This window comes from Eleutherodactylus coqui, chromosome 3, assembly GCF_035609145.1.
Source record: "Eleutherodactylus coqui strain aEleCoq1 chromosome 3, aEleCoq1.hap1, whole genome shotgun sequence".
NCBI classification, from domain to species: Eukaryota; Metazoa; Chordata; class Amphibia; order Anura; family Eleutherodactylidae; genus Eleutherodactylus; species Eleutherodactylus coqui.
Window position 1 is genome coordinate 15,043,356 of NC_089839.1, and position 17,541 is coordinate 15,060,896.

The 17,541-nt window shown below is 52.2% G+C and overlaps 1 protein-coding gene across 1 annotated transcript in view; it reads right to left on the reverse strand.

Moving 5' to 3' along the window:
- WDR26 (WD repeat domain 26) overlaps window positions 1–17,541 on the reverse strand; it is a 51,799-nt gene that overhangs the window by 28,414 nt on the left and 5,844 nt on the right. The window contains exons 2-3 of the mRNA XM_066595160.1: window positions 15,428–15,527; window positions 15,175–15,231 (exon numbers count right to left, since the gene is read on the reverse strand). Of these exons, the coding sequence (XP_066451257.1) occupies window positions 15,175–15,231; window positions 15,428–15,527 (157 nt within the window). The remainder of the gene's footprint in view (window positions 1–15,174; window positions 15,232–15,427; window positions 15,528–17,541) is intronic.

Sequence of the window (17,541 nt, forward strand, 5' to 3'; positions counted from 1 at the left end):
TGGTGCGTGGCCAATATTCAGGAAAGAGATAGTGGCGAGATCTCTGAAATTGGAGGCGTTGGACCCCCCACCAAGAATCAAGTTAACCCCAACCTTATGGATAGATTACTTGCTGGGATGGGAATACCCCTTTAAAAAAAATGGGTTGAAGCAAGATTACAAGTTATTTCTTACAGCAGGCTAACTTGCTGATCATTAGGGATCTCACTGCGAGATCTCTGCCAATCTGGAGAATGGGGGGCTTCCGTGTTCTCTGCCCTCCTCCCTGCGGGGTTACTACTCCCCCTACAGCGAGGAGACGACTAAATGGAGTTTCGGGCTGACATCACTGCGGGGTGAGAAGCGACCCTCAGTGACAGCAGTTTGGGGGGGGGGGCTGATGTACCCCACTGTTTGGTCTGTCCAGCTTTTAACATGCCTTTCGGCATTTCAGCGAACAAACAAGTGCGTCAGACTGCGCTACTCTGTGCCGGGCCTCCGCCGCGCAGACCAACATAACGTAAACATGTGCTGCGGACGGTAATGCAAACTGCTCCGTATGACCGGTCACGGATACACGCCTGCGCGCGGTAATTGGCATGTAAGAATAAGCGCCGGTCGGCTGGCTATATCATCGATCAGTGCAGTCAATCTGCTTGTGTACAAGGGCGATTAGTCGTATCCTCAGATTACACAAAGATCGGGGGAGGGTGGGGGCCCTAACAAGACTCAAAACTGCAGACAAAAAAAAAGTGTAAAAGCAAATAGCAGCGCCAAAGCCACAAGTAAATCTTCCATACACAGCAGACTCCGCAGACGCCCAGCTACGGCTGGTTTGTTATGGTTACAGGAGGGACTGGCCCTTTAAGCCGTGCAGCTGACAGACGTGTGACGTCACTTCCTGCGTCTGCGCCCCATCCCCCCTCAGGAAAGCGGCCCTATCCACTAATAATAAAAACACTAGAAGTCAAAGCCAAAAGGCGGCCCGTCAGCTGATCCGAGAATCACAACAACAGCCGCCCTTCTGAGAGGGGAGGCCGGGGCAGAGCGAGCCGCATTAACCCCTCCGCCGCTGCCAGTCACACGCCACAAAGAAAGCCTGAGTTACAGAGTGAAGAAACGTATTACACACAACCCCCTGCTGGCAGCTTATAGCAGACCGAGGAGAACGCTGGAAGAGTCACCCGTGGCTATACAGTCTGCCCTGCCAAAATACATATATACACGGCTATAGCTCGAACATAGCGGTTAGGATACACTGAACGGCCCCTTTATTAGCCCCTGTCTAGTAGCGCGTTGGACTCCAGAACTGCAGCACTTTCTAATTGCAGAGATCCCACTATGCGATGACATCATCCTGCAGGAATACCGGCCCCTGCGGACAGGAAGATCCTTGTAGTTGTTGCAGATTAGATGGCGGTGCTGACATGTTCTGACCAGGATGGGGTCATCGATTCATGCTGCTTGCGCCAAATTCTGACCTCCCATCAGTACGGGGGCAACAGAAATCTGCATTTATCTGACCAGCAGATGTTTTTCCGCTGCTCAGTGATACAAGTTTTGCGCTCTTTTACCCCCTGGAGTCTCGTCTATTTCTCTTAGACGACCAGTTCCAGCGCCGTTGTAATATTTCCATCCTGCTAAGGGACGGTGAGTTGTGCGTTCGGACACGTTAGTTGGAGCTCCAGCGTTGTATTCAGCTGACTGTGCAGCCTGTTGGTCAGAACGATTCCAGACATCCTCCTCCGACCCCTTCCAGTGATGAGTTGCTGCCGTCCCCAGGATCCCTTTCGATGGATCTTTTCCTCCATCACGCCATTCTCGGTATACCCTCCACACCGTTACACGAGAACCACACACACCCCACACAACTTGTCACGTCTTAATGCGGATGCGAGCAGTCGCATCATAATATCCACAAGGTCAGAGCCGAATCCCCAGCAAGATACGGGGATCAGAGGTAGCAGTATAGCCGCAGATTGCCCCATGTAAGCACATCCTACGGCCGTACACACCGGCGCGATGCTTCCATGCCAGCTTCAGATTTAAAATGCGGAAAGAAATCACACGGAAACACGTTTTTTTTTGTGTTTCCTTTTTTCCGGTACGGTTTTTGCACTTGAAACAAACATTCTGAAGTCCTGTTGATTTCTATAGCAAAAACCAATGTAAACAAACAGTGACAAACTTTTTTTTCAGTGGGTTTTAAATACAAGTAGGGAGCGCACACAGTCCAGAGAGGGGAGCGCACACAGTCCAGAGAGGGGAGCGCACACAGTCCAGAGAGGGGAGCGCACACAGTCCAGAGAGGGGAGCGCACACAGTCCAGAGAGGGGAGCGCACACAGTCCAGAGAGGGGAGCGCACACAGTCCAGAGAGGGGAGCGCACACAGTCCAGAGAGGGACACCGTTTCCCATCACCAATTAATGGAGCGTATTGTAATAATTTGTTCCCACCGCTAATGTCCGCAGATTACACGAAGCGCCAGGTCGCACCTGAATTTCTAGCTTCAGCGCAACAATAAGTGACGAGCTGTAAGCCAGCGTCCACGTAGCCCGACCGCTGGGTCAGAGATTTCTGTGGTCCGGCTGTTTAACCCTTCAAGCACTGGATCATAGCAAAGGGGATGGAAAGCAGGGAGGCAAGTGCAAGACTGTTGGTCCTTAAAGGAGATCTACTATCTCAGCAAGGATAGGGGTTAACTTGGTGACCTGTAGGGGTCCGACCGCTGGGATCCCAGCTGATCTAGAGATATTCCCCCGGTACATCCTGAAGTTTTGATAGCAGTGGTCCTGCATACATGTCACTGCGCCATTCACTTCAATGGGACCGTTGGAGGTAGGGGCGCACTTTAACACGGCCGGCTATCTTTGGTGGCCCTAGAAAAGTGAATGGCGCAAGGAGCATGCGCAAGTGTGGCCACCGCTGACAAGACCTCAGGATGTGACAAGGGATTGTTGGGGGTCCCATCAGCCGGATCTCCACTGATCAGCAAGGTATCCCCCATCATGTGAACAACATGTCGAGACGGGAATATAAGTGTAACTTCACTTTCTAAAAGCTTTTGACATGTCAGACAGGTCCGGCTGTCAAGACCGCCACCGATCGCTGGAACGAGCCAGCTGAAGCGCTTGTCTGAGTGCCGTCACCGCTCATTAGCTGCAGACAGACCCTCGTGAGCAAAACGACTTGTTCTCATGACCAAAAAAAAAAAAAAAGTTTAGAGAGCATCGTTAGGGTGCATTCATACAGGCGCTAAAATCGTGCAAGTTGTGTGTGTTGTGAGACGAACGAAAATAGTTCTATTTACAGCACTTTCCTCTGCTGCAAGGATCTGGTGCTGTCGCCCTTGTGATTGTTGTGGAAGGTTACTTCAGCGGAAGTCACCTGACCACTGCAGCCAATCAGCTTGCAGCATCACCGCCGCATATGCCCTCATATCCTGGACGCCATGATGCCAGGACATCAGAACAGACACTGCAGCCACTGATTGGCTTCGGCAGCCAGGTGACTTCTGCTGACATCTTCCACAACAATCCCGAGGACGCCGCCTGGGCAACAGGGACGGACCCCCCCCCCCACGGCAGAGGCCGCCTGGGCAACAGGGACGGACCCCCCCCCCACGGCAGAGGCCGCCTGGGCAACAGGGACGGACCCCCCCCCCCCCACGGCAGAGGCCGCCTGGGCAACAGGGACGGACCCCCCCCCCCCACGGCAGAGGCCGCCTGGGCAACAGGGACAGACCCCCCCCCCCCCCACGGCAGAGGCCGCCTGGGCAACAGGGACGGACCCCCCCCCCCCCACGGCAGAGGCCGCCTGGGCAACAGGGACGGACCCCCCCCCCCCACGGCAGAGGCCGCCTGGGCAACAGGGACAGACCCCCCCCCCCCCCCCACGGCAGAGGCCGCCTGGGCAACAGGGACGGACCCCCCCCCCCCCCACGGCAGAGGCCGCCTGGGCAACAGGGACGGACCCCCCCCCCCCACGGCAGAGGCCGCCAGGGCAACAGGGACGAACCCCCCCCCCCCCCCCCCCACGGCAGAGGCCGCCTGGGCAACAGGGACGAACCCCCCCCCACGGCAGAGGCTGCCTGGGCAACAGGGACGGACCCCCCCCCCCACGGCAGAGGCCGCCTGGGCAACAGGGACAGACCCCCCCCCCCCCCCACGGCAGAGGCCGCCTGGGCAACAGGGACGGACCCCCCCCCCCCACGGCAGAGGCCGCCTGGGCAACAGGGACGGACCCCCCCCCCCCCACGGCAGAGGCCGCCAGGGCAACAGGGACGAACCCCCCCCCCCCCCCCCCACGGCAGAGGCCGCCTGGGCAACAGGGACGAACCCCCCCCCACGGCAGAGGCCGCCTGGGCAACAGGGACGAACCCCCCCCCACGGCAGAGGCCGCCTGGGCAACAGGGACGAACCCCCCCCCCCCCCCCCCGGCAGAGGCCGCCTGGGCAACAGGGACGAACCCCCCCCCACGGCAGAGGCCGCCTGGGCAACAGGGACGGACCCCCCCCCCCCCACGGCAGAGGCCGCCTGGGCAACAGGGACGGACCCCCCCCCCCCACGGCAGAGGCCGCCTGGGCAACAGGGACGGACCCCCCCCCCCCACGGCAGAGGCCGCCAGGGCAACAGGGACGAACCCCCCCCCCCCCCCCCCCACGGCAGAGGCCGCCTGGGCAACAGGGACGAACCCCCCCCCCACGGCAGAGGCCGCCAGGGCAACAGGGACGAACCCCCCCCCCCCCCCACGGCAGAGGCCGCCTGGGCAACAGGGACGAACCCCCCCCCCCCCCACGGCAGAGGCCGCCTGGGCAACAGGGACGGACCCCCCCCCCCCACGGCAGAGGCCGCCTGGGCAACAGGGACGGACCCCCCCCCCACGGCAGAGGCCGCCTGGGCAACAGGGACGGACCCCCCCCCACGGCAGAGGCCGCCTGGGCAACAGGGACGGACCCCCCCCCCCCACGGCAGAGGCCGCCTGGGCAACAGGGACGGACCCCCCCCCCCCACGGCAGAGGCCGCCTGGGCAACAGGGACGGACCCCTCCACGGCAGAGGCCGCCTGGGCAACAGGGACGGACCCCTCCACGGCAGAGGCCGCCTGGGCAACAGGGACGGACCCCTCCACGGCAGAGGCCGCCTGGGCAACAGGGACGGACCCCTCCACGGCAGAGGCCGCCTGGGCAACAGGGACGGACCCCTCCATCCCCTCCCCCACGGCAGAGGACGCCTGGGCAACAGGGATTGATCCCCGCACCTCCTGCTCAGCAATTGTCATTTTTCTTGGTTTGTGCGCTGCAGAAACAAGGCGCACCAAAAGATGGCAGAATGACTTTTCCTTCATTGTAGTACCATTGAAAAATACAACTTGTCCTGCAAAAATCAAGCCCGCTCATACAGCAGCGTCGATGGATAAAAGGAGTCACGATTTTTTAAAAAGGAGGAAAAAAACCCGGAAATTTGGGGGGGGGGGGGGGGGGGAAGAAAAGCTGCGCCAGTAAAGGGTTAGATTTCAGGACGGCCATATTTATCGTGAGGTTTGTGCGCTGCGAAACTCATGTAAATACAATCCATTATTCGCAATGGGTCCATTTACACGGGCGAATTCTCTTGCAACGATACTGATGGCAGCTTGTCCCATTCGTGGCCATTACTTCCTAGGAGAGTTTAAACCCCCTTGTATTTGTACGCAGATGCGTTTTCATGCGATGCCTAATTTATCCCGTAGTAATGGGATTTTTTTTTAAATTTTTTTCACACCACATCGCACTCGTATGATTGCAAGAGTTGTGTCCGTCCGAGTGTCCGGGACAGAACGCATGCTCCATGTAAACGTGGCCCAACCAGGCAAACCCTCAGGCCGGAGTAATTTTGCTTTCATTGATGAGGAGCGCTACACGCCGAAAAATAGAAGAGTCTCCTCTCGAAAATTGCTGCGCTGGATAGCGCCACGATCATGCGGCTGTCGGAGACACTTCGTTGTAAACAATGGGAGCGGTAAACCGCAATTAAAGTGTCGCGGAAAACGCTGCATTGGTTGCGGAAATAGGTGCCCGTGTGCGGGCGGCCCGATGCTCACAAATAGTACAGAAAAAATAAATAAAATCTGCAACGCTTATGTGAATCCGGCTTGAGAAACCAGTGAAACCTCACGACAACTGGCAGTGTACACAAGCCTTTAGATGAGCGAGGATGCGGGATTTGACTCCATTCCTTTAGACGTCTTCAGCTGTCGAGAACAGCAATTAACAGAGCGAAGGGGGGTGAGAACTGCACCCCTTCATTTCAGCTGTCAATGGGGGGTCCGAGCACCCAGACCCTCAACTGATCAAAACTTTTCACATCTTTATGCCACGTCAAGAGTTTGTGTTCCTCCTGCAAGGCAACCTCTGTTCTCCGGGGGTCCCAGAGGTTGGATACCCCACTAATGATATCCCAGCGGAGATAACTCTTCTGACTTGTGCCCGTCGCTCTCCTGACCCGATCATCATCCATTCATACAACGCTGGGAGTTCTGGTCAGGAAAGTCTCGGTCATGAGGGAAACCCTTCCAGATTATGGATGCAAAATGGCAGCCAAGATACAGCAGCGTGTCGCCGGCTTTACTGTGCGATCCGTTAACCGTAACCCAGCGCACACGAACTGTATAAGAGCCCAGCATCCGGTCACTGAAACCCGTAATTAGTTCTTCAGGTTAGAAGGTCAATGGGGCAGAGGAAAAAAAAAAAAAAAAAGTCTATAGGCGATCATTAAGAGGTTAAACTGTTGGTGTCAAACCTGTTGCATTTCTTTTGTGATAGTCACCTGTTTGCTCACCGAGTTTCGGGCGGCCTCGCGTGAGTCGCTGCTGGGGACTAGAATCACCTCCACACATCTGCCCTGTGGCAGTGAATGACAGCACCTCAGTCACACAAAGGGATCATTCAGTGCGCAACGCTAGAAAATTCACCAGCCGACCCATACTACATCCATGGGAGTACAACAGAGAGCAACAGCTCCGCCATTACCTGCAGGACAACGCTGCATGTCCAGACCTCGATTCTCCTCGGAGGAACGGCTTTTACAACAAGCCCCAAAGTAGTTGCCCGCTGCCTTGGGGGTCATATTTAACGCTGATCTCTACTTTACCCCCCACATCCAATCTGTGGCCCAAACATGTCAGCTGCACCCCAAGAACATCTCAAAAATCCGCCCCTTTCTCACCATGGACAAGCTAAAAACGCTCACTGTTGCCCTCATCCACGCCCGGCTCGATTATTGCAACTCGTTGCTGATCGGCCTCCCTGCACCAGACTCTACCCTCTCCAATCCATCCTGAATGCGGCAGCCAGGCTCATCTTCCTGTCCAGCCGCTACTCGGACGCCTCTGCCCTGTGCCGGTCACTGCACTGGCTGCCCGTTAAATACAGAATTCCATTTAAACTCGCTACCTTCATCCACAAAGCCCTCCACAGCGCAGCGCCCCCCTATATTGTATCCCTCATCTCAATCCATCACCCAGCCCGGGCTCTCCGCTCTGCTAACGAAACCAGACTGAGCGCCCCTTTAATTCAAACTTCTCATTCCCGCCTCCAAGACTTCTCCAGAGCAGCACCGGTCCTCTGGAACGCACTACCAAAGGCTACCCGAGCAATCCAGGAACCGCAGAACTTCAGGCGTGCTCTAAAAACGCACCTCTTCAGGGAGGCATACCGCATGCCCTAAACAAACCCCCCTGTACTCCGCCTGATAACATGCTCCCTGACCTACTGACTGCAATCCCTGCTAGCCACCATAAACCGCTCCTGCAGTCATACCGATTCAGCCATCACACAGCCAAATGTCTGACCACTGTCTGTGTAAAGCATCCCTCACTCTCCACCTCGCCATACTGTGCACATCTCCAGCCCCTTTACCCTCTGTATCACCCCATTACTTGTAGTATGTAAGCTCGTTGGAGCAGGACCCGCACCCCTATTGTTTCCATCAATTGATTACTATGTAACCGTGGTTCTGTAATGTTTGTATTTGTCTCTGTATTCCCCGTCTATGTAAGCGCTGCGGAATATGTTGGCGCCATACAAAAAGATTTAGTTTATTATATTCCTTTATAGCAGCGAGACTGTTTTGCATGGAACCTTGTCCTGTCTATACACCCCATTAGGCGATAGGTGAATCCTAGAATGGTAGAGTTGGAAGGGACCTCCAGGGTCATCGGGTCCAACTCCCTGCTCAGTGCAGGATCACTAAATCATCCCAGACAGATGTGTATCCAGCCTTTGTTTGAACACTTCCATTGAAGGAGAACTCCCCACCTCCTGTGGTAACCTGTTCCACTCATTGATCCCCTCACTGTCTAATATCTAATCTGAGTCTCCTCCCTTTCAGTTTCATCCTATTGCTTCTAGTCTTTCCTTGTACAGATGAGAATAGGGCTGATCCCTCTGCACTGTGACAGCCCTTCAGATATTTGTAGGCAGCTATTAAGTCTCCTCTCAGCCTTCTCTTCTGCTAGCTAAACATTCCCAGATCCTTTACCCGTTCCTCATAGGACATGATTTGCAGACCGCTCAGCATCTTGGTAACTCTTCTCTGAAGAACTTGCTCCAGTTTGTCTATGTCTTTTTTTCTTTTAAAGTGGGGTGCCCAGAACAGGACATAGTATTCCAGGTGAGGTGTGACTAAGAGTAGAGGGGGATAATGACCTCATGTGACCTAGACTCCATGCTTCTCTTAATACATCCCAGAATTGTGTTTGCCTTTTTGGCTGCTGCATCACATTGTTGACTCATGTTCAGTCTATGATCTATTAGTATACCCAAGTCTTTTCACATGAGCTGCTGTTTAGCCCAATTCCTCCCATTCTGTGCTTTTTTCCATTTTTCTTGCCCAGATGTAGGACTTTGCATTTCTCCTTGTTAAATACCATTCTGTTAGTCGCCGACTGTTCAAGCTTTTCTAGATCTTCTTGAATACTCTCCCTCTCTTCCCTAGTGTTAGCTATTCCTCCTAGCTTTGTGTCTTCTGCAAATTTGATCAGTTTCCCATCAATTCCCTCCTTCAGATCATTTATAAAAATGTTGACCAACACTGGGCCTAGGACAGAGCCTTGTGGTTCCCCACTTGATATATTCTTCCATTTGGATGTGCAGCCATTTATGACCACTCTGAGTACGATCACTCAGCCAGTTGTGAATCCACCTAACAGTTGCCTTGTCAATCCCATATTTGGTCATTTTTTTACTAAAGTCAAGATATACTATATCCACCGCATTTCCCTGATTAACGCAGTCAGTGATTCTGTCATAGAAGGAAATTAGATTAGTCTGGCATGACTTGTTTGTTACAAACCCATGCTGGCTCTGGTTAATTACTCCATTCTCATCCAAGTAGTTGCATACATGCTGTTTAATAATTTGTTCAAAGATCTTTCCCGGTATAGAAGTCAGGCTCACAGGCCTGTAGTTTCCTGGATCCACCTTCTTCCCTTTTTTGAAGATAGGAACAACATTTGCCCTTTTCCAATCTTCTCCTGTTCTCCAGGAATTTTCAGAACATTATGGCGAGTGGTTCAGCAATCACCTCTGCTGCTTCCTTCAGTATCCTAGGAAGTAATTCATCTGGACCTTGAGACTTGAATTCATTAAAGTTATCTATGTGTTCCCTCACCATCTCTCTGCTTACAGATAGAATGCATTCTTTTTATACCCCCAATAGCATAGGGAAGATCAGTTAAGGTTACATCTACTTTGAGAAAAAAACAGATGCAAAATAGGCATTTAAGGGCTTATGCCCACGAGCGTCACAGAACTCTGCCACAGATTTCCACTGCGGGAGTACCATGTTAAAAAACCCGAGTGACCGTGGATTTCTATGGTCTCCATAAATACTAAATTGAGACCCCCCCCCCCTCGCGGAAATCTGCGGTGAAATAGGACATGCCGTGAATGTTTTCCCGCAGCGGAAATCCACGGCAGAATTCCGCATGTGAGCATTGGCAGCAGGAATGCGGCAGAAATCAGTCTGTGGGCATTAGCCCTGAAAGTATGGCCTTCTCAACATCATTCTTAACTAGAGATGAGCAAGCGAGCATACTCGCCAAGTACAACTACTCAAGCGAGTATTGTCTTTTTCGAGTACCTGTTCGCACTGCTTACCGCCCGCCCCGAAGCCCCCCCGCGCGCGCACCCAAATCTTTTCTCACGAGCGGGCAGGTACTCGAAAGGGACAATACTCGCTCATCTCTATTCTTAACCAATTCACCATTTTCAGCCTGTAAGCATCCAATAGCATCTTTGACTTTTCTTTTGCTTTTGACCTTTTTTTATTGCTTTTGGCCTCTGTTGCAAGCCTAAATTCATTATTAGCTTTAGCTTTTCTGACACTTGTCCTACAGTTTGTGCAGACTATCCTTCCTTAGATATCCCCCCCCCCCTCCCTCTTTCCATTTGATAAACATTTTTCTTAGTTTTTAACATGTCTACAAGTTCTGTGTTCATCCATCCTGGTCTCTTTGAATACTTCCCATTCTTCCTTCTTTTAGGGATTGTTAATGATTGTGCTTAGATAATGTCATTTCGCAATATTTCCCAACCTTCATGGACATTTCTGCCCTTAAGAACATCCAGCCATTGGATTCTTCCTACCCTCTTTCTGAGTTCATTACAATCTGCCTTTCTGAAATCCAACCTTGAGGTCTGAGTTTTCTCAGATCTTCCTTCACTTATCCAATATTCAAGGATCGCATGATCACTGCCTCCAAAGGTCCCAGCCACCCTTACTTCCTCAACCATTCCCTCCCTGTTGGTAAGAATTAGGTCCAAGATTGCAGATCCCCTTGTTCTCTCTTCTACATTTTGGAAGATAAAGTTGTCAGCAAGAGCGGATAAGAATTTGTTGGATCCATTACTTTTACCTGAGAGAGATTCCCAACAAATGTCTGGATAGGTAAAAACTTCCATGATCACTGTCATGCTTTTTTGAGAGCTTGGCCATCTGATGTAGAAAGAGTTCCTCCATATCTTCTGCTTGTCCAGGCGGCCTATAGCAAATGTCTACAATGGTGTCCTTTCTATTGTTCTCTCCTTCTATGCTTACCTAAACAGTTTCTACAGAGTCATGGGTGGGCGTATAACTGCCTGCCACCCCCTATCCCCATTACCTGTAATATGCTTACCTATTTGTAATAGGTTCAAGAGCCGAAACAGATTTACATCCTATATTATACTCCAGAGCTGCACTCACTATTCTGCTGGTGGAGTCACTGTATACATACATTACTTATCCTGTACTGCTCCTGAGTTACATCCTGTATTATACTCTAGAGCTGCACTCACTATTCTGCTGGAGGAGTCAGTGTGTACATACATTACTTATCCTATACTGCTCCTGAGTTACATCCTGTATTATACTCTAGAGCTGCACTCACTATTCTGCTAGTGGAGTCACTGTGTACATACATTACTTATCCTGTACTGATCCTGAGTTCCATCCTGTATTATTCCCCTGAGCTGCACTCACTATTCTGCTGGTGGAGTCACTGTGTACATACATTACTTATCCTGTACTGATCCTGAGTTACATCCTGTATTATACTCCAGAGCTGCATTCACTATTCTGCTGGTGGAGTCACTGTGTACATACATTACTTATCCTGTACTGATCCTGAGTTACATCCTGTATTATACCCCAGAGCTGCACTCACTATTCTGCTGGTGGAGTCACTGTGTACATACATTACTTATCCTGTACTGATCCTGAGTTACATCCTGTATTATACCCCAGAGCTGCACTCACTATTCTGCTGGTGGAGTCACTGTGTACATACATTACTTATCCTGTACTGATCCTGAGTTACATCCTGTATTATACTGCAGAGCTGCACTCACTATTCTGCTGATAGTCACTGTGTGGGTTCTAACAGGAAGATGAACACTTCATACAACGGACCCTCCAATGTAAATCTGAGCAGAACTTTCTATGTTCCGCTGCTTTTCTTATATGCATCGTTACAATCAGATAAGCGGTGCAGGTATACAGCAAACTGCAGTCCGTTCACACTTAGCGCCTCCAGGGGCCAAAGACAACGAGTGACGCAATCACAATAAACCCCAATACATACGTCCCCTCCACTGTGAGAGAATTGGGGGCTTCTCCTTTATGTTTGAAGAAAAACTAAAATCTCTTGCGCCATTCAATTCTTCAGGTCTACCATAAACCAATTGCGACTCAGCAGACACGACGGAAGCCATAAGACTGGTCACATGGCCGCATAAAGCTCTGCACACAGCGCCATTTAGGAACAGACAAAACGGAGAGCCGGAGCCATCCTATAACACAGCTAAACAGTGCAGACAGACCCCAATGACTAGAATGGGTCCATCTAGCTTCTGTTGGGCTGTCCAGCACCATCAGGGATTGGGGGGCAGATTTGCATTGAACAATCTTGTGACTATATGAACAAAGCATTGCAGAACAGAGCGACACGATCCCCCCCCCTACTAGAGCGACACGATCCCCCCCCCCTACTAGAGCGACACGATCCCCCCCCCCCTACTAGAGCGACACGATCCCCCCCCCCCTACTAGAGCGACACGATTCCCCCCCCCCCCTACTAGAGCGACACGATTCCCCCCCCCCTACTAGAGCGACACGATCCCCCCCCCCTACTAGAGCGACACGATTCCCCCCCCCCCTACTAGAGCGACACGATTCCCCCCCCCCTACTAGAGCGACACGATTCCCCCCCCCCTACTAGAGCGACACGATTCCCCCCCCCCTACTAGAGCGACACGATTCCCCCCCCCCCCACTAGAGCGACACGATTCCCCCCCCCCCTACTAGAGCGACACGATTCCCCCCCCCCCACTAGAGCGACACGATTCCCCCCCCCCTACTAGAGCGACACGATTCCCCCCCCCCTACTAGAGCGACACGATCCCCCCCCCCCTACTAGAGCGACACGATCCCCCCCCCTACTAGAGCGACACGATCCCCCCCCCCTACTAGAGCGACACGATCCCCCCCCCTACTAGAGCGACACGATCCCCCCCCCCTACTAGAGCGACACGATCCCCCCCCCTACTAGAGCGACACGATCCCCCCCCCTACTAGAGCGACACGATCCCCCCCCCTACTAGAGCGACACGATCCCCCTACTAGAGCGACACGATCCCCCTACTAGAGCGACACGATCCCCCTACTAGAGCGACACGATCCCCCCCCCCCTACTAGAGCGACACGATCCCCCCCCCCTACTAGAGCGACACGATCCCCCCCCCCTACTAGAGCGACACGATCCCCCCCCCTACTAGAGCGACACGATCCCCCCCACTACTAGAGCGACACGATCCCCCCCCCCCCTACTAGAGCGACACGATCCCCCCCCCCTACTAGAGCGACACGATCCCCCCCCCCCCTACTAGAGCGACACGATCCCCCCCCCCCCTACTAGAGCGACACGATCCCCCCCCCCTACTAGAGCGACACGATCCCCCCCCCCTACTAGAGCGACACGATCCCCCCCCCCCTACTAGAGCGACACGATCCCCCCCCCCCCCCCCTACTAGAGCGACACGATCCCCCCTACTAGAGCGACACGATCCCCCTACTAGCCCTCCGTGCGCCTCGGATCGGACATGGGGCACTCAGGATTTTATGGTTCAGATATAGAGCAGGGAGATTAAAAAGTAAAAATACAGAGTATGGCGGCACATTGAGGGCCTTCAGGTCTGACAGGGATCAGTAGGGATTCCGAGCACACGGCAATGCGAGAAGCCCAAGGATGCCCTACACAAAGATTGTTGGGATGCAGCCTTCGCCTTCATCTGTACCCGAGAACATCCCAGACACCCAGTAAGGCCTCCTTCCACACCTGCGCTAATTATCTCCATTGTAGCAGACAAAGTTAATGAGTCCCAGATAATTAACAAAAACAGTGCCCGACGGCCCTCATTCTACTCAACGAGGTCCATCAGGTTTCTGCCTTGCCACCCAGTATTTGCCCGGACAAGATAGGGCATCACGTCAGTCATTTCCTCTAGTGGCGCCCCGATAAGTTCCCACAGCAGAAAAAAAAAAAAACTGCACAAGAACTTTGCCCACAGACATGGCCGAATCCACATGCAGATCCGCAGCAGCAATCCGCGGCTTACATGCAGGGTTCTGCCGCACCTCTAGAGAAGGAATTTACATCAAAAACTATGCATCACATTCCGCTGTGTGAACGCATCCTTTAATGGTTTTACATGTGAGGACAACATGAACTAAAAGGTATTTTCCAGGACTCCATTATCACTGCTCTGTCCTTAGGATAGGTTATCCATATCCAAACAGTGGTAATCCATTGTCAGCTGACCAGTTAGCTCTTTGAAGAGGCCACTATGCTCCAAGGGGCACAGCGCCATACATTTCATAGTGGCGGTGCCTGGTATAGCAGCTCAATCGCATGCTCTTGAATGGGACTCAGCTTCTATCCGGCCTCACAAGTGTATGTGATGTTGCTTACCCAAGTCGGTGGCGCTCACCTGAGCATCTGTCTCTTCAAACAGATTAATAGTGGGAATGCCGAGTGGTAGACCCCACTGATCGGTTACTAATAAGCTTTAGTCATTATTGCAGTCCAGAAAAGTTTTAAAGGGGTTGTTTGATTGATTGGCGGGAGGTTGGGGGATTGAAGGAGGGATTGAAGGAGGGATTGAAGGAGGGATTGAAGGAGGGATTGAAGGAGGGATTGAAGGAGGGATTGAAGGAGGGATTGAAGGAGGGATTGAAGGAGGGATTGAAGGAGGGATTGAAGGAGGGATTGAAGGAGGGATTGAAGGAGGGATTGAAGGAGGGATTGAAGGAGGGATTGAAGGAGGGATTGAAGGAGGGATTGAAGGAGGGATTGAAGGAGGGATTGAAGGAGGGATTGAAGGAGGGATTGAAGGAGGGATTGAAGGAGGGATTGAAGGAGGGATTGAAGGAGGGATTGAAGGAGGGATTGAAGGAGGGATTGAAGGAGGGATTGAAGGAGGGATTGAAGGAGGGATTGGGGGGACTCCCTCCCCTCCCAACATAAAAGAATTAAAATATATATATTATTACAGTTGAGAAAATCTGTAGAAGCAAAGACTAAAATGACATGCAGCAGACAGCGGCAGCCTCACATCCCAGCAGCGGCTACACGGCATGCGATCACAAGACATAAGACAGAACATGGAAGGTTTCTTACCAACACGGCGTGAGGAGAGTGCACTAAAGACTTGAGCTCGTTAAGATCGTTCTCTGCCTGCAAAGATCAAATCAAATCATCTTAGACACTGAACGGACAGAAGAGAATTCTCACAAACAGCCAAGAAACATCTCATCGGTTCCAACCCAACATCTGTAAGAAGCTGCTCTGACGTGGGAAACACTGTGCACCCCCTGACCACCAGGGACCTAGTATGAGAGGAGTAAAGGAGCGGCAGCACCGGCATCATTACCTTATCCCACTCCCCTTCCATGACATGGTTGCGGAATTTGGTAGCGGATGAGTGCTCTAACCGACATCCTGATTCTTGCATGAGGAGATCAACCGTCTGGCTGCAAGAGAGACACAGTGTCAGAAGCCGCTCCACTTACCGGATCGCGGGCTGCAGCATGCACAAAGACGGGCGCAAACACTTCACCTTGGCGCAGAGCAGCTCAACTCAAGATGCCCAGCGCAGTACACCCCCCCCCCCTCTCCCTCCTGATTGGAGCGCTACCAAGCATCCTGTGAAAGCACTGCAAGCTACTTCATGGATGCTGCATCGGGCCGTGCAACACAGCTCAACTCCTGCCTCAGAAAGGTCGGATACCCACCAATCAAAGTAATATCGCTATGTCACACCTGTTCACCATTCCTTGCAGCGTGACGCAAGTGCCTCCACAAAAAAAGTCGGGTGTGTTCATAAATACCCGATGATTGACAGATTTTTCTCTATGCATTGTAATGGGGAGAAATCTGTCAATCAGCAGCAAGGGGATTCTGCTTTCCACAGTGCTGCACCATTTCCTCCCTCATCTCTGTCTACAGCCTTATATCGGTGCTCTCTGCTAATCATCTCACAACAAGTTCCATAATCTGGACTTCCCAGTCCAGACTTCTCCCGAGCTGCACCAGTCCTCTGGAATGTGCTACCCATGACAAATCAGGTTTAAGTGAGCCCCAAATACACCTCTTTAGGGAGGCTGATCAAATCCCCTACTGTAATTCTTCTGTTTACCCCTCTTCTACATTCTCCCTCAGAACCTGACCCCCTTCATCCAGTAATATCCACCACACCCCATATCTGAACATACAGATAGCGGCTGCCAACGGCTCATACAGCTTCATGTATACTATATTCATATAAGATGATGGCCGACCATCGGACAGAACAAGCCCTGCTACCTCCTGTCATCCCTCATCATGCAGGCTCTTGTGAGCAGGACCCTTACTCCTATTACTCCTATACTGCATGCAACGCCTGATCCTGCACAGCGCTGCAGAATATGTTGGCGCTATATCAAGATTAGTATATCATAAATACCCCAGACAGCATTTGCATCACTAAGAATAAGCCTGCCTTAAAACCCCGTTCTTGTGCAATTACATCTAGGGGTCGAAAACGACATCCACCTAAGTGCATATAGAGAATTGTACGCAGAGGTCACATTGTAAGGTTACACGTAGCGGTTATCGTTCGCTCTGAGAAGAGGTTCAGTTTACATTTAACACCCCGACAACTTTGTATCGCGGCCGAACATGCGAGTCCAACGCTCCGAGTCGGAGGACCAGAGTCCTGCAGTCAGACTGGGGCACACACCTGCACTCCGTCTGTGTGGTCGGGCCCGCACTCTTTAGTACCTAGGGACGCCTGTCCACGGCCGCAGCGATACAGCGCCGCGAAATTCCACCACAAGGGAGCAGTAAATCGCGATTTTCCACACGCACCTACTATGATCGGCTCATCGCGGTAAGTCGCGACATGCTGTGATTTTTATATGCGAGCGGAAGAAGTCGCTGTGATTTTCACTTGTGGACATCGGGCCGCGATTCCCATAGTTACCCTAGGGAAAGTGTTCACCGCGTTACCTGCATGCGGATAACGCAGTAAAGTGCCGCCCGTGGACAGGAGGCCTTATTTAAAGATCTCTGGTCTTTACACTCTGACTGAAGAGGCTTCTCACAGCTGAGGGTTTGCTACATTTCGATTCCATTTATGTCATTTTTAAGTGGAAATATTTGTATGATCTTCAAATCTACACTTTTTTTCATCACGTGACCACGACAGATTGCTCTTCCCCAGAGGTAAACGATGATGGTTTAATGAATGACAGCAAGCAGAGATCTTGACCATGAGGAACTGCTACACTGTGCGATGCCCTTAAGAGAAGGGATGGCTTCACAAAAATGTCGATGAGCCAGTAAGACCACAAAGAAAATGGATGAGGTCTCTTGTGAAATTTGGAATGACTTGCATCAAAGGGGGTTTTCCGGGACTAAAATATCAATGATGACTGCTTGACAGGTCATCAATATCTGGTGGGGGTCCGCTGCTCAGGACTGCCTCCAATCAGCTGCGGTGGTCAG